Source organism: Ascaphus truei, chromosome 1 (genome assembly GCF_040206685.1).
Source record: "Ascaphus truei isolate aAscTru1 chromosome 1, aAscTru1.hap1, whole genome shotgun sequence".
In the NCBI taxonomy this organism is placed as follows: domain Eukaryota; kingdom Metazoa; phylum Chordata; class Amphibia; order Anura; family Ascaphidae; genus Ascaphus; species Ascaphus truei.
Genome location: NC_134483.1, coordinates 40487466 through 40505517, shown reverse-complemented (window position 1 = coordinate 40505517; position 18052 = coordinate 40487466). Strand labels below are relative to the sequence as shown.

At 44.6% G+C, this 18052-nt stretch overlaps 1 protein-coding gene across 21 annotated transcripts in view; it reads left to right on the top strand.

Annotated features, from left to right (window-relative positions):
* Positions 1-18052, top strand: part of TCF4 (transcription factor 4) — a 408258-nt gene that overhangs the window by 255351 nt on the left and 134855 nt on the right. For 16 of the 21 annotated variants that reach the window (XM_075586755.1, XM_075586773.1, XM_075586737.1 and 13 more), the window contains 2 exons: positions 893-1022; positions 1723-1772. The exons of 4 other annotated variants lie outside the window; for them this stretch is intronic. In XM_075586755.1, the coding sequence (XP_075442870.1) occupies positions 893-1022; positions 1723-1772 (180 nt within the window). Of the gene's footprint in view, positions 1-5; positions 152-892; positions 1023-1722; positions 1773-18052 lie in introns of those variants that run through there. One more of the 21 variants, XM_075586853.1, reaches the window with a different exon arrangement.

The following is an 18052-nucleotide window of genomic DNA, read 5'->3' as shown; positions in this document are numbered from 1 at the left end:
GGGGGTACTTAATTTTAAATTTTCCTGTTTAAATGATAAATTTGTTCTTAATATAAATGGCGTTGTCTGCACCTGCTTTATTACATATCAGAACAATTAAAAGAACAAGGTGTTCAATGCTAGGTGTAATCAAGGGATTGTTATATTATAGGTAAGTTTCAATGTGGTTTATAGCAAATAGAAATGTATGTGGAACAAATATCTTGGTGCTGTTACCTCTAACATACTAATTTTATTACTTCCTAACATTTACAGACTCGATTTAAAGAGTGTTTCTATCTTTGCCAGTTTTAGTTAGATGTGAATGACGGTCTGTTGGAATAGATACGGTTGTAAATGTCACGATCGTTATATATTGCTTTTTGCATTATAACAATTACTGTACTGTAGATCTATCAGTAAGTTGTTGTATTTTTTTTTACACTCTTAAGTTCTAGTTTCTTTTCATTGTGATAGTTGATTTAAGTAAAAGTTTGTGGATTACACCGAGGGTAATTTCTTATTTTTTATTTTACCAAATCGTAAAGACCATGAGAATTAACTTACTACAGTGAATATATCTTAGCTGAATATTGCACAATATCCCACGTGTTCTTGAGGGGACTTTAGACTGTCTCCGCAAAAATAACAATATTTCATTAATTTAGAAGATCAACAATGTTTGAATTGATAGCCATATTAGACTGAAACATTACAATGTATTTTATTGAAATGTCTTGCATCTATTCTCATATGTATTTGATGTTTTTTTTTTTTTCCCTCCTTGCCTTGTGCATTTCAGTTTAACAGATGGGATTGTAATAATTGCTATCTTTAAACAAAAAACAAAACAAAAACAAACTCAGTCTACAATAGTGGAAATGTATCTAATCTCATTTTATGTTTATTTTAGCAAAGTCTTCTCGGAGGTGACATGGATATGGGCAATTCAGGAGCACTTTCGCCCACAAAACCTGGCGCGCAGTACTATCAATATTCTAGCAATAACCCCAGAAGAAGGCCTTTTCATAGCAGCTCAATGGGTGGGTATTGTCTTCTCTTCCTACCTAGGCTTAATATCCAGTTGTAGGTTTAGATAAATCCTGTACACAGTAGAGACAGGCAAGATACTGGCAGCTCAGAGATGTTCTCATGGTTAGGCGATTGCTCAGCTCCACTTTGCTGAATATTAAAAACCCTTCACTCCTCCAGTGCAGGTGATTTAGGAACTACGTAAACAGGTTAAAACACAAGTTCCTTGTACTTGATTTTAAAAACATTATGCAGCACAGCATTTAGTTTGTGGTTTTTTTTTAATGTCGGTTTTTATGAGGGTGTCACGTGTTATAGAACGTGCAAAGAGGAGTTTAAATATACATTATTTTTATTAACTGGTTGACGGCGAGAGTGCCCTAATTTCCTATATTTATAGGTACAGTATATTAATTCTGCTTATGTGTTTTTTATTTTGGTGAGCAGAGGTGTTTGTAAACCGGTGACGATAGCAAAGGGATTAAAACACAAACAAGCATTTGATACTGCACCTTCTTTTAAGACTACAATAATTTCCATCTACCAACCGTTATAACCGAATATAACTTATTTTCTAAATGCCAGCAGAAAGTGCGCACAAATAACATTCGTTTCATTTTTTTTTTATTGCACCTATTTTTTTTTTTTAATTCTAATTGAAATACACAGTCGGCCACAAACCACCCTTTCTTTCCTTTTTATTATTAACAGAGGTGCAAGCAAAGAAAGTTAGAAAAGTCCCGCCGGGATTACCGTCCTCCGTAAGTACCCCATCATGTTGTGTATCTCCCGCCCCGCGTGCAGGTGCAGCAGTGGGACGGAGTGTATGAGAGGCACAGAGAGCTGAGCTCTTGTGCACATCTACAAACTTTCCTCCCGCTCTTTGTCTTCAACACAGTTATTTGCATGCGAAGCCCCTTCCGTGCTGGAGGTGGGTCTGCGAGGCATCGCAGGCTCTGCTCTTTTGCTGGCGATACGAGTAGCTATATCCGAGGCACGCGGAGAAGCTCTCCATTTGCAAACTTTCTGGATGCTTTGAATTTTTTCAACTCACTACTTAACCCCTTCAGCTCAAGAGGGATGTGCGATACACTGCTTCCCCCTTCCCCCCCTGCCCCCCAACCTACACAAAGCGGTGCTTCACAGGAAAAGAAGTAGCATAGCGTTGTCAATTACAGACCTCTAGATACCTATTTGTTTTGAAGGCAGCGCATTTTGTTGACATAACCATTTAAGTGCTGGAGTGGCCGGAGTATTGCAAGGAGTTCATATTTTGAGTGAGAGCCAGGGACAGATCTAAATATGTCACCATTGAAGTAAAGATCTGCCTCTTTATTTACAGAGGCTTTTAGATTGCACTGTGTTGTTATTTTTTTTAATGCCAGTTTTTTTCATCTTGTGTTGCTTTGGTAAGAGGGCAAAACCGCACTAAGCCTGCAAGCCTCATTTGCCCCTTTCGTTTTTGCTTCTGCCATTTTCGCGCAGGGCATGTTTTCTTTAAATCCGTCCATGCTGAAGGGCCGTCGGTGCTCAAAACCCTGCGGCAATAAAAGGGGTGTACGGGATTACTTACAATGAAAAAATCCTAGGCATAGATACACCACGTGAGCCTACAGAGGCACGGAGGAAGCCTGTCCCGCACTTGTTACAGTTAACCGGGGTCTCCTTTCCTCGCCCCGGTCACTGAAAACAACCTTCATTAGTTGATTCACAGAGCATAGCTAATTAACACAAGAGGTAGAAAAGTTAAGAGGAGTCCACAAGAAAGAAAACCCTTTTTTCCCCCCTTTCTCACTTGAACGAACGCTCAATTGATTAATTACAAAACACGCTAGAATTTGTGGTCTCGCTAATCTTAAGCAGGGAAAATTCTATAATGCCTTTGGAAGGGAGCCCAAAGATCAGAGCACCGTACCTGAGCCGGGCTTTTGGATAAAAATGAGCATTCATTTCATGAGTTGGTTCACTTCTTTGTCAGCGTAATGATGATTTATGGATTTGCATGTTCAAAGAGATTTGTGCAAGGGATTTATTCCGAAATTTACATAGATTGCAGAGAGAACAGCTCTATTTTCCACTGAGGTATCCGAGCGAGAGCTGGAGACGCGAGAGCATCAGTTGCTGTGTGTTTGATAACCAGGTGTCAGGCGGGAAAAAACAGCTGGATCTCAAGGAATGTTTCCCCTGTGCTGGTGGTGGCTGCTATTTTTTCAGCTTGTAAAGCACTTACAGAACCAACCTGACCATCTCTAGAATCTGCAACGCTGTACAAATTCAGTGTTATCCTATGTTTTTAAGCAAGCAGACTTTTCTTGTAAATATGCAACCAGACATATAGAGCACGGACATTGCTAGCAGTTCTTTGTATAGATTATTGTGCAGGCCATTCTGTCACTGAATTGGTTAATACGTCCCCTACTTTATTAATATTCTGTCACTTTTAATGGCACCATTGGCATTATAGTGTGTATGTGTATGTAATTGTGCCATTGGAGGAAGAGAACACCAATAAGGGCTATATTAACCAATTCAATTACTTTGTGTGGCCCCATACATATGTAAAAAAAAAAGGATGTGCAAATGTGCTAACTATATAAATGTAATTATGTGAATCATTGCGCTCAACTGCTAAATATATGGCCACCAAAAAAAATGCATATTAATAACTGTAAACAAATATATGTATTATCAAGGGGCTATTGGTCATCCCAAATGTACCTACAAATCCGTTATATAATAATAGTGGTGTTTATAATGGGAAATCCGTTCCATAATAATGTGTACAAATTGGGAATTCAGGTATGTTCAGATTCAGTCTAATCTTATTCTGCGTTTATAATCATCGTAACACAATGATCAACTGTCTCCTAAGTCATTTGTCAGACATTTTTATTTTCATAATTCTCTTCAAAATTGTGCCCTCTTTTGACCTTTTTTTCCCCCCTGATACTTATTTCTATAAATAAACATTGGGAGACTGTATTAATCTTTCCATCCACATATAGAATATTGAACTGAAAGGTAACATAGTTACTGTAAGTGTAAATGACCATAGCATATTCATTTGCCTCTACAAACTACTCGACGGTGGTCTTCACGCAGATTACAGAAATACTTGCTTGTAGTGCCCTCTGGTAATACTTGTAATATCCGTATAAACAAAAATCCCTTCTCTTATGTTGAACATTTTGAGCAAAAAAATATATTTTGCAGCCGAAATGTACAATTATTCCTCATATCTATGACAATTGAATTCCCTCGATTGCAATATATAATCAAAAACAAATACTCGATACCGTTGTGTGGCTAACGAAATGCTTTTATTTGTGCGAGCTTTGAGATACACTGATCTCTTCTTCAGGTGCTGTTACAATGGATAAAGCAAGAAAGGGTTTTACTTTAAAACAGGCTGGAATGTGGTCTGTGATTGAAGCCTATCCCCCCCCCCCCCTGTAGTATGCGATTTATGACTTTAGGTGTTAAATGGTCCCTGAATGCTTGTGATGTATGTGTGTAAATATACATTTATAAAGCGCCCACAGTGTATACAGCGCTGTACAAAAGATGTGTGTGGAAGGGGAGTGTATACCAATGTTGTTGGTTGGTGTTGCATTACTATAAATGTGTGTGGATGCTATGTAGTCCCTATTGGTATATATTGGTATATAGGGATATAATTAAATTGAACTATGTATGTGTAAGAGACAAGTGTGTGCATTCATATAGCGCACTATTTATAGACATTGATTTATGTACAATGTAATTCTATCCCTATATACCAATAAGGACTACATAGTATCCGCACACATTTATAGTAATGCAAAACCCTCTTACATTTCAACACCCACCAACACCATTGGTATACACTACCCCTCCACACCCACCTTTTCGAAAGCGCTGTATACACTGTGGGCGCTTTATAAATGTATATTTACACACGTACACACACACTCTTACATCACAAGCATTCAGGGACCATTTAACACCTAAAGTCATAAATCACATACTGCATAGGGGGGGGGGGGGGGGTGGATAGGCTTCAAGCACAGATAACATTCCAGCCTGTATTAAAGAAAACCTTTTCTTGCTTTATCCATTGTAACATCGCCGGAAGAAGAGATCAGTGTATCTCGAAAGCTCACAGAAATAAAAGCATTTCCTTAGCCACAGAACGGTATCGAGTATTTGTTTTTGATTATTAAGCTCGGCTAACATGGTACAGATACCTCTAGACATTGCTAGACATATAATCTCCATTTAAGTAGGAGATGGGACACAATGACAGAGCCAGCACCCTGATGCCATTTGTCCTATTACTTAAGAGGGCTTTGTTTAGGTCTCGGCTCCACACTTGCTTACCGAAAGTCAGTGTCAAACAGTGACGGGGAAATTCGGAACCTTAATAGGCTCTAATGATTATTTACAAACACGTTTTATTATAACTGATGGAACTTATTCTGCGCTCACTATTTACTCGAATACATTATGGAAAAGCTCACACAATCCTGTTAAAATATCTTTCTGTTCCATTCTGAGCTTCTGCAAACATCGGGAGCTTCCTTCTTTCATAACACATTTCCCACGACAAAGTTACTGTGTGAGCATTGTGTTTAAAAGATCCCATGTAGTGTATGCCTTCAAGTATTTTCACTCAATAGGATTTGGAAATATATATGTAGAGAGCCCTTTGTAGCAGAATAGCACATTTATAAATGTTATGTATTTTGAGGAAAAATACATCATTTGTACCCCAATGAGTCTATGAAGTGAGAAATTGAATAACATACGTTTTTGGTGCGTGCATCTTTAAAGTACAGAAAGAGAATCATGTGTTAAATGCATTTTTGTTTTGGTTGTTTTTTTACTTTCAAGGTCTTAGAGCATGAAGTAATGGAAATGTAATGTTAGAATTCAAAAAATGTCTTCTCCGGGGGAACATGTGTTGGAAGGAAAAAAATATGTGGTCCTGCTCCAGTCTGTAGGGGAAAAAAATACAGCATGTGCTCTAGCATCATTTCTTTTTTATGGTGAAAGAAAGCAGGAATTTGGACGCCTGTGTTGGGGTTTTTGTGTGTGCGCTCAGCTCCCAACTTTGCCATGTAATGTTCCACGTTGATGTGTGTACAAACTATTTCCAACATCTTCTCGCCCGTTGGCTTGCAAAGCATGTAACCCTTTAACTGCTGAAAGTGCTTGCAAACCATTGATGTCATCCCTTGGGGGGGAGTGGGGGGTTATTTATTAAACTGCAATGGGACCAGTATGGGCACTGTCCCACGGAAAACCGCCTGTTGAAGCCAATGATAGTTTATGTGCCACAGTCCCCCGATCGGCACTATCTCTGTTTAATGAATAACCCCCTTTGTCTCATCAATGAACATATGCAAATGTAGATTTCCTCCTCCAATGACTAGCACATTGTTGTTGTTTTTTACGCGTAGGCCGCACTTTTTCTTCCTTTTAGAGTTTCACATCGGGGTCATTTTTCCCTCCTACTTTCCGGCATTTTCAGCCTGTCCTCATGGGTCATTTTATTTTATAAATGCTTGCAATGCTCCACGGGACCCGCAGCACATCCACAATAAACGCGTTAACGCCCTGTTTAATCGCGTATCGTTCTGAGGCGACGCTGTGCGCTCAGAGTATTGTCACTGTTAATAAATTGCCGGTGGTCACACCGTTTAGTGGCATATTAAGCAAACAGGTCTAACACCGAGAAACGATCGGGAACCTAGTTGCGCAGATGATTAAAAACAATTGTTTGCTGTGTTTAACTTTCTCCTGAGATGTGCTACGCAATGTAGTGCTTTCTGCCCAAAGCTACTGTAAGCACAGGCGTCTGTGTTACAATTGCTAGAAAAGCTGTAATTTGAGAAATTCTAATTAGTTGTTGCAAGGTGAAAAAAGTGCTATATGTGTTTTTGGGTAGTACCTAAAGCAGTGAAGCAAATGTGATATATTTAATTATAAGCTTGGTTGCATATCAATGTTACCTTTTCCGAAGCCTTCAGCACCTTATGTGTATTCTGTTTTGAACACTATGCTGTTTATACCAGTGGAGCGTTTCAGTGTAACAGTCACCGTTCTGTATTATTCATTTTTTTTTCTAATGAAGGGAAAACAGCAACATTGTAAAAGACAAGTTATTTATTTTACACCAAATGGGCTTTTTTGCCATATTTTGTTAGCTGTTAGTTGGTTTTTATTTGTTACCTTAGTTAGTCTTATTCACTGAGACAGGGGGGTTCATCTTCAGTCCTCAAGCCCCCTACAACAGGTCAGGTTTTCAGAATATCCCAGCTTCAGCACAGGTGGCTCAATCTGGGGCTCAGTCTTGGGCCACCTGTGCTGAAGCAGGGATATCCTGAAAATCTGTTTGGTGAGGGGGGGGGGGGTGGATTGAGGACTGGAGTTGAGCACGCATGTCTTTGTTTATATAGCGCCATTAATGTACATAGCGCTTGACAGCAGTTATACACGTGACAATCCAAATAAATTACCAATAATACAAATAACACATTAAGGGAAGAAGTACATCAGACATAAAAGTAACATTTAGGAAAAGGAGTCCCTGCTCCGAAGAGCTTACAATCTAATTGGTAGGTTGGAAGAACGTACAGGGACAGTAGGAGGGCGTTCTGGTAAGTGCGTCTGCAGGGGACCAAGGTTTATGTACGAGGTGTATAGTATCAGGTGCAAAAGTGATGGCCGTAACTAAGCTCCTTAGAATTGGGTTAATGTCACAGAGTTTCAGGATAACGCTGCGTATCTCCAAATAATGGGACATTATTTGTGCCTTGTTGTTTGTCACACCCAAACCCTGAAATAGCGCTTTTGCTAAGGTGAGCAAAAGAGATAGCAAAGGTCAGAGAGAAAGGGTTAATCAATGTGAAGGTATATAAGTTAGTGGGACCTCTCCTAACCCTGTCTCCCTCTCCTCCTATATCCCTTTCCTCTTATGATTGTACAATAAAGTGCGGTACAAAAAAAAAAAAGATCAAATAATAACAACGCTCACTGTCACTGCTGCCATCACTTGTACGCTATATAAATGTTATTGGCATTGAATGCTGAGCGATTCCGTTTTCTAGGTTCAGTCACTGCGACCCCAAGGAGAGTTAGAGAGGCTTTGCATAGCGTTACAGGAAGTGACTTTGCACCCGCCTCCCGAGGGAGAGCGACTGTCCCAATGGAACAGGGGGCGGGGGAGCAGGTGCGCTGCCCTTATCTGGGATGTAATTCCTCACGCCCCTCTGAAGTACACAGAACATTAGCGGGGGATGAGAACAGACAGTAATTACAGCTGCTTGGTAAATTTTGTAATTTTCAGCGGCTGCTTCTCTATGGCAAATGTTGGCGGAAAAAAAAGAAAAGCCTATGGTTAGCAAGAAAAGGTTCACTTAGACTTTTGAATGCTGTTAGTTTCAAGCTAATGAGCCCCCTTCTTCCCCCCGACTTTATGGGAATATCCACACCAGAATGTAATTTATTCATTTATACATTTATAAAGTAGATGGCAAATAAAATGACCCCATTTACTTGTCTCAGACAGATCTCCAACCCTGCTTTTCACCATTATCTGTTAGCATACAATGCTTCCTCTGCAGCCAGGGATTCTGGGAAATGATATGCAAATGAGCACACAGTGTCACCTTTTGCTTCATGTCCATTTTAACACGGGCTCCTATAAGCCTATGCCTGCCGTAGTAAGGAATAAATAAAGTTGCTTTTGCAACCAGCCACACACCATTCACACCCACTTCTCAAAATGATGCGCCTCTTCATGCAAACTCCTTTGTAGTGTACCACGAAGCATTGAAAACACTGAATATTATCGGCTTCATTCTATTCTTCTGTATTTTCTCTTCCCTATTTCTTAGAATACCTAGACGAATAGTTTTCACTCTGGTCATTTCCAGCATCAGAAAGAAACGTAATAAGTCCAGGCCGTACTGTGAACATAAAGAAAAGTTTAGCATTACTGTAGAAAGTGTAAAAAGTGGTGGAATTCCCTGATCGGCACTATTGCAGTTTAATGAATTACCCCCAATATATCTCGAGGCAATCCAAGCATCTTAAAAAAAATGTTTTAAAAATCTTTTTTTTTTTTGGTTTGTTTTATTCTATGCAGCATTTGATTTACCTTTATTGAAAACGAATGAGCTAACCTGCCAATTGTTTGGTTCTCCTGTGATCGATCAGCAAAATCCTGTTTCCCAGGGTTCACTAAATGGCTGCTTTTCAGTTTCAAATCAACCCTTCTGTCAGTGTACAGTAACTCAGCAGCTACAATGCATTCTTATATTGCTACGGTAACATTATCTGTTGTTACAGTTTGCAGCTCAAACTGCAGGGTATATTGGCAACAAATGATCACAGACAGGAAAGTGTTACAAAGATGTTGCACTGATGGGGAGGTGACTAAAACCAGATATAGAAATCAAAGGATGCTCAGTATATTAAAACTCATTAGAAATGGTATTACGAGTTGAATGTTAAAATAAAAAAGGTAGTAAGTATTATCTAATACTACAGAACTGATTGATTTAAAAAAAAAAAAAAAACACATGTAGGATATTGCTTGGAATGCTCCTTTAAGTGATGAATCCTTTTTGCAGTGTGTTTTCTGATACAGTATCTGATTTCTGATTTCTTAGGCCACGTCTATAGTGCCGGCGACGCGACCGATGACGTAACCCATTGCCGTCGCCACTGGCGAAAGTTGCACTTTAGTTTGGAGCAATGTCGCTGGCGACAAGGCCAGTGACGTCACGAAGGGGGCGGGCAGAGTGCAGGTGGCGCTCTGTGATTGGTGTAGAGAGAGTCACATGTGGTGACTGTCTCTCCCAAAATCAAATTTCAATGGCTTCCAAATTTGTTGTCGCGCTTACTATAAGTGCATGGGACGGATTTTATGTATTTGTTTTGGCGCTACGTCGCCCTTACTATAAGTGCATGCGACGGATTTAATGTATTTGTTTTGGCGCGACGTCGCTGTTGCCGGGCACTATAAGCGCAGCCTTAGCAAGCGTTTGCAGTGGTTACTCTCATACTTTTATTCTATCTATGTTTACAACTGTGTGGGTAGAAACACACAGCAAAGGTGTTTCTTAACATTTGATTTATTTGTAGATGCATGCATAATTTAATTAACTGACAGCAAAATCTTTACTATTAGTATTGTTATATTTTATTTATAACGTGTCACGTTCCGTTGCGAAGTACAATGGGGTGGGAGGACGAGAACTGTAGAATAACAAACATTTACATACATTATTACAGTAGGTGAGGAGGGCTGGTGTCTTGCTTTATGTTATAGCATCGTTTTGTGGAACTGAGAGGGCAGTGTTGTCCTGTTTGAATACCACCCTATATTGGGACAATGAAAAGGAAAACAGGAAAGGAGTCAAAAGCAGGGTTGGTACGTACTGTAAGACTGACGATGTCAGTGATATCTATATATATATATATATATATATATATATATATATATATATATATATATATATATAAAAAACACATGTATATCTTGTATAGCACCATCAATGTACATGGCACTTTACAGTGGTAAAACATGTGACATAATAGGAATAAGACCCCCTTTCTGCAAATACTTCTGTTTTTCACTTTTTGTTTCTGGATTTCCAGTTATTTTCCCCATAGTTTTGAGCAGTATCTCACGTGTGCTCAGTACTGCGAGAACTGGGGATTACTGCGTACCTGTGTCTGTGTGCTCAGCATTGCGAGAGCTGGGGATTACCATGTACATGTGTCTGTGTGCTCAGCACTGCGAGAGCTGGGGATTACTGTGTACCTGTGTCTGTGTGCTCAGCACTGCGAGAGCTGGGGATTACAGCGTACCTGTGTCTGTGTGCTCAGCACTGCAAGAGCTGGGGATTACCGCGTATCTGTGTCTGTGCGCTCAGCATTGCGAGAGCTGGGGATTACAGCGTACCTGTGTCTGTGTGCTCAGCACTGCGAGAGCTGGGGATTACCGTGTACCTGTGTCTGTGTGCTCAGCACTGCGAGAGCTGGGGATTACCGTGTACCTGTGTCTGTGCGCTCAGCATTGCGAGAGCTGGGGATTACTGTGTACCTGTGTCTGTGTGCTCAGCACTGCGAGAGCTGGGGATTACCGTGTACCTGTGTCTGTGCGCTCAGCATTGCGAGAGCTGGGGATTACCGCGTACTTGTGTCTGTGTGCTCAGCACTGCGAGAGCTGGGGATTACTGCGTACCTGTGTCTGTGCGCTCAGCATTGCGAGAGCTGGGGATTACCGAGTACCTGTGTCTGTGTGCTCAGCACTGCGAGAGCTGGGGATTACTGTGTACCTGTGTCTGTGTGCTCAGCACTGCGAGAGCTGGGGATTACTGCGTACCTGTGTCTGTGTGCTCAGCACTGCGAGAGCTGGGGATTACTGTGTACCTGTGTCTGTGTGCTCAGCACTGCGAGAGTTTGGGATTACCGCGTACCTGTGTCTGTATGCTCAGCATTGCGAGAGCTGGGGATTACCGTGTACCTGTGTCTGTGTGCTCAGCATTGCGAGAGCTGGGGATTACTGCGTACCTGTGTCTGTGTGCTCAGCACTGCGAGAGCTGGGGATTACTGCATACCTGTGTCTGTGTGCTCAGCACTGCGAGAGCTGGGGATTACCTCGTACCTGTGTCTGTGTGCTCAGCATTGCGAGAGCTGGGGATTACTGCGTACCTGTGTCTGTGTGCTCAGCACTGCGAGAGTTTGGGATTACCGCGTACCTGTGTCTGTGTGCTCAGCACTGCGAGAGCTGGGGATTACCTCGTACCTGTGTCTGTGTGCTCAGCATTGCGAGAGCTGGGGATTACTGCGTACCTGTGTCTGTGTGCTCAGCACTGCGAGAGTTTGGGATTACCGCGTACCTGTGTCTGTGCGCTCAGCATTGCGAGAGCTGGGAATTACCTCGTACCTGTGTCTGTGTGCTCAGCACTGCGAGATCTGGGGATTACCGTGTACCTGTGTCTGTGTGCTCAGCACTGCGAGATCTGGGAATTACCTCGTACCTGTGTCTGTGTGCTCAGCACTGCGAGAGCTGGGGATTACCGTGTACCTGTGTCTGTGTGCTCAGCATTGCGAGATCAGGGGATTACCGCGTACCTGTGTCTGTGTGCTCAGCATTGCGAGATCAGGGGATTACCGTGTACCTGTGTTTGTGTGCTCAGCACTGTGAGATTTGGGGATTACCGCGGATCTGTGTCTGTGTGCTCAGCACTGCGGGAGCTGGGGATTACCGCGTACTTGTGTCTGTGTGCTCAGCACTGTGAGATTTGGGGATTACCGCGTATCTGTGTCTGTGTGCTCAGCATTGCGAGATCTGGGAATTACCGTGTACCTGTGTCTGTGTGCTCAGCATTGCGAGATCTGGGAATTACCGTGTACCTGTGTGTGTGTGCTCAGCATTGCGAGAGCTGTGGATTACCATGTACATGTGTCTGTGTGCTCAGTACTGCGAAAGCTGGAGATTATCGTGTACCTGTGTCTGTGTGCTCAAAACTGCGAGAGCTGGGGATTACCGTGTACCTGTGTCTGTGTGCTCAGAACTGCGAGAGCTGGGGATTACTGTGTACCTGTGTCTGTGTGCTCAGCATTGCGAGAAATGGGAATTACCGTGTACCTGTGTCTGTGCGCGCAGCACTGCGAAAGCTGGGGATTACTGGGTACCTGTCTCTGTGTGCTCAGAACTGCGAGAGCTGGGGATTACCGTGTACCTGTGTCTGTGTGCTCAGCATTGCGAGAAATGGGAATTACCGTGTACCTGTGTCTGTGTGCTCAGCACTGCGAGATCTGGGGATTACCGCATTCCTGTGTCTGTGTGCTCAGCATTGTGAGATCTGGGGATTACCGCGTTCCTGTGTCTGTGTGCTCAGCATTGTGAGATCTGGGGATTACCGTGTACCTGTGTCTGTGTGCTCAGCACTGCGAGAGCTGGGGATTACCGTGTACCTGTGTCTGTGTGCTCAGCACTGCGAGAGCTGGGGATTACCGCGTTCATGTGTCTGTGTGCTCAGCATTGTGAGATCTGGGGATTACCGTGTACCTGTGTCTGTGTGCTCAGCACTGCGAAAGCTGGGGATTACCGTGTACATGTGTCTGTGTGCTCAGCACTGCGAGAGCTGGAGATTACCGTGTACCTGTGTCTGTGTGCTCAGCACTGCGAAAACTGGGGATTATCGTTTACCTGTGTCTGTGTGCTCAGCACTGCGAGAACTGGGAATTACCGTGTACCTGTGTCTGTGTGCTCAGCATTGCGAGAGCTGGGGATTACCGTGTACCTGTGTCTGTGTGCTCAACATTGCGAGATCTGGGGATTACCGCGTACCTGTGTCTGTGTGCTCAGCACTGCGAGATCTGGGAATTACCGTGTACCTGTGTCTGTGTGCTCAGCATTGCGAGAGCTGGGGATTACCGCGTACCTGTGTCTGTGTGCTCACCACTGCGAGAGCTGGGGATTACCGCGTACCTGTGTCTGTGTGCTCAGCACTGCGAGAGCTGGGTATTACCGCGTACCTGTGTCTGTGTGCTTAGCATTGCGAGATCTGGGAATTACCGCGTACCTATGTAAATGATTTGCATCTGTTTATCACAGCTCCATGCTATGTTTATTCATGATATTTTATATTATGTCATACAATGGGGACAATCAAACTTTTTCTATGATAATCTTGATCTTGCATAGATTTATTATTGATTTTGAGTGCCCGATGCCATTATTTATCCTAGCGTTATCTTTCAGGGATTAGGGGTCTCTTAGGTTTCCGTGCACCATTACATTGACTTGACGTTTTATAGTTGGTTGTTGCTGGTTTCCCATTTGTTTTACAATAGGAATAAGTGCTACATACATAAAAGTAGACATTAGGAGTAGGAGGCCCTGCCCCCAAAAATTTACAATCTACTATATGTACAGCATGTGTGTGTATATATATATATATATATATATATACAGTGCTTGACAAATCACCCAAAAATCTACTCGCCGAACCAAAAAATCTACTCGCCACCTAGTCCCGCCTCTAGTCCCGCCCCCAACCCCGCCTCTAATCCCGCCCCCAGCCCCGCATTTAAAAAAAACCATAAATGAAATAAATTTAATACATTTCTAGTAAGAACATTCGTTTTTGACATAAGTTTATTTATTGTATTACATTATACTACAATTAGTCCTTGTTTTGTGTGTGTGTGTATGTGTGTGTATAAATGTCGAATCTAGAAAAAAAAGCCAGATGTGAATGACTAGTTTCCTGCACCCCTTAACTAGTGCCTGGATGCCCCCGCTTCAGAATGTTTAAAGCAGCAATCCCACCTGGGATCTTACCTGATCCGCAGACCCTCAATGTCCAGGTACCTCATTCCCACAATGTTATACATTGGAGGGGATGTGTTCCCTACCTGTCTTCTGGGTTACGGGGGATTCCAATGTCTTCTGTGTGAAGCTTGAGTCAGATCTGGAAGAAAGCAGTATAGGTTATTTCGGTGTAGTATAGGCAGTTAAGATATACAGGGTAAATAAAATATCCAGATCCAGATTTTGAGACAGAGAGAGGGTGAGACAGAGAGAGGGTGAGACAGAGAGAGGGTGAGACAGAGAGAGGGTGAGACAGAGAGAGGGTGAGACAGAGAGAGGGTGAGACAGAGAGAGAGAGAGAGAGAGGGTGAGAGAGAGACGGAGAGAGGGTGAGAGAGAGACGGAGAGAGGGTGAGAGAGAGACGGAGAGAGGGTGAGAGAGAGACGGAGAGAGGGTGAGAGAGGACGGAGAGAGGGTGAGAGAGAGACCGAGAGAGGGTGAGAGAGAGACGGAGAGAGGGTGAGAGAGAGGGTGAGAGGGAGAGAGAGAGGGAGAGACAGAGGGAGAGAGAGAGGGTGAGAGACGGAGAGAGGGTGACTGTGGGGGGATGGGGTGACTGGGTGGGGTGATGGGAGACTGGGTGGGGTGATGGGGTGACTGGGTGGGGTGATGGGGTGACTGGGTGGGGTGATGGGGTGACTGGGTGGGTGATTGGGTGGGGTGACTGGGTGGGTGATTGGGTGGGGTGACTGGGTGGGTGATTGGGTGGGGTGACTGGGTGGGTGATTGGGTGGGGATTACTGACTGACTGGGTGGGGATTACTGACTGTCTGACTGGGTGGGGTGACTGGGCAGGGGGGTGGGATGACTGACTGGGTGGGGGGTGACTGACTGGGTGGGGGGGTATGACTGACTGACTGGGTGGGGGGGTTATGACTGACTGGGTGGGGGGGGTTATGACTGACTGGGTGGGGGGGTATGTTTGACTTGGTGGGGGGGGGGTATGATTGACTGGGTGGGGGGGTATGACTGGGTGGGGGTATGACTGACTGGGTGGGGGGGGTTATGACTGACTGGGTGGGGGGGGTTATGACTGACTGGGTGGGGGGGTATGACTGGGTGGGGGGTATGACTGACTGGGTGGGGGGGTTATGACTGACTGGGTGGGGGGGTATGACTGACTGGGTGGGGGGGTATGACTGACTGGGTGGGGGGTATGACTGACTGGGTGGGGGGTATGACTGACTGAGGGGGTATGACTGACTGGGTGGGGGGGGTATGACTGACTGGGTGGGGGGTATGACTGACTGGGTGGGGGGTATGACTGACTGAGGGGGTATGACTGACTGGGTGGGGGACTTACTGGGTGGGGGGGTATGACTGACTGGGTGGGGTGGGGGGATGACTGACTGGGTGGGATGGGGGGATGACTGGGTGGGATGGGGGGATGACTGACTGGGTGGGATGGGGGGATGACTGACTGAGTGGGGTGGGGGGATGACTGACTGGGTGGGGGGATGACTGACTGGGTGGGGTGATGACTGGGTGGGGTGGGGGGATGACTGACTGGGTGGGGTGGGGGGTACCTTTGGTGTCCTACACGTTCTCTCTCTTACACACACACACACACACACACACACACACACACACACACACACACACACACACACACACACACACACACACACACACACACACACACACACACACACACACACACACACACACCACTCTCTCTCATACATACACACACACACACACACACCACTCTCTCTCATACATACACACACACACTCTCATACACACACACTCTGTGGAACCGGAGGGCAAGCGGGACAGGGGGGGGAAATCCCCTGCCCCGCGCGAGCAGCCACGGGGACAGGAGCGGAGACCAAAGGGGAAGCAGGTTTGGGGGGGGGAACATTCCCCGCTGTCATCTCCTGCCCCACGCGAGCAGCCACGGGGACAGGAGTGGAACCGGAGGGCAAGCGGGACCGGGGAGTGGGTGGGGGGGAAATCCCCTGCCGTCATCTCCTGCCCCGCGCGAGCAGCCACGGGGACAGGAGCGGAGACTGAGGGGATGAGAAGGGAAGCGCGAGCAGGAGACAGGGACCGCGCACGCGAGGAGCAGCCATTACTTACCCCTGCAGAGAAGGGCTCCATTCCGCGTCACGACCGCGTCACGGCCAATCAGCCAGGAAAATATTTTGTTTTGTTATTTATTTATTTTTTTAAATTTGTGGGGGGGTGGGGAAGCGGAGACAGCCACGGGGACCGAGGGGAACACCCCTGCTGGCATCGGGAGCAGCCACTGGCACTGGGGGAAAGCGGGGACCGTAGGGCAACCGGGACGGGGGAACATCGCCCACTGTCATCTCCTGCCCCGCGCGAGCAGCCACAGGGACAGGAGCAGAACCGGAGGGCAAGCGGGGCAGGGGGGGGGGGGGGGAGATGGGGGGAGAAATACCCTGCTGTCATCTCTTGCCCGACAGGAGCGGAGACTGGAGGGGATGAGGAGGGAAGCGCGGGCAGGAGACGGAGACGGACCGCGCGCGCGAGGAGAAGCCATTACCCCTGCAGAGAAGGGCTCCATTCCGCGTCACGACCAATTGGCCAATCAGCCAGGAGGATATTTTTTTTGTTATTTTTTTTTTTTTATTTTTTTAAAATTTGCGCAGAGCAGGGGGGAAAAGTAGCTGGCCACGGGCCAATTTCCGTTCGCACCTGGCGAGTGGGCGACCGGGTTTGTCGAGCACTGTATATATATATATATATATATATATATATATATATATATATATATATATATATATATACGTGTGTATGTATATATATATATATATATATATATATATATATATATATATATATATATACGTGTGTATGTATATATATATATATATATATATATATATATATATATATATATATATATATATATAAAATCAGTTGGCTTCATGTTTTACCCTTTGTTGCCTGCAGCACATAGATAATCTACTCTGGCAGCAAAGTGGTTTAACCTACAGTAGTAGTTTATATTAGTCTTCCATAGTGACCTGTATTGGTTCCTGTGTAAGGTATGACAGGATGCCTGCACCCTAAAGAATAAAGTTTCTGGTGGTTGTGTTGCAATTTCTGTGGTTATGGGACTAGTGCTACTGTACCTACCATCTTATTTATCAGAAAGGGTCCAGTAAGTGGCAATGCTGCTATAGATGGGAGCAGTGTAAAAACTCCTTGCAGCTTGCTAGAATGTTTCCCATAGAGATTATTCCTGGGGTTATATTTGTTACTCTGCAGGAGTGTAAGAGAGGAAGTGTAGCCTTCTGCTCCGTGCGAGTACAATAGTGTGATTTTCCTTAAGGCCTGTAGACCACATGTTGGGAAGGCAGCCACCCTTGTTTGGCATGAAGGTCACCAAAAGACATGGTCAGCAATGACCCTACCTCTGTGAAGGGTTCTCATGAGACATTTGTAAAGTGGTTTGTTTGTCTCCATGAATAAGTCATCAGGATCGCAAACCAGGAATGCAAGTCAACATCTGACGTGACAGCCCTCCAGGAATGTTATTCTCATTGCTCACAGCTTTACACCCAGACATAGCTGTGTACACGTTATCACACGTCGCACCCTTGCCTACAGGACTCGCTGCAGGTTGTGATGCGTTACGTTGGATCAACATAAATATTAGTCATGAAAATCATGGGTTTCAGACCAGAAAA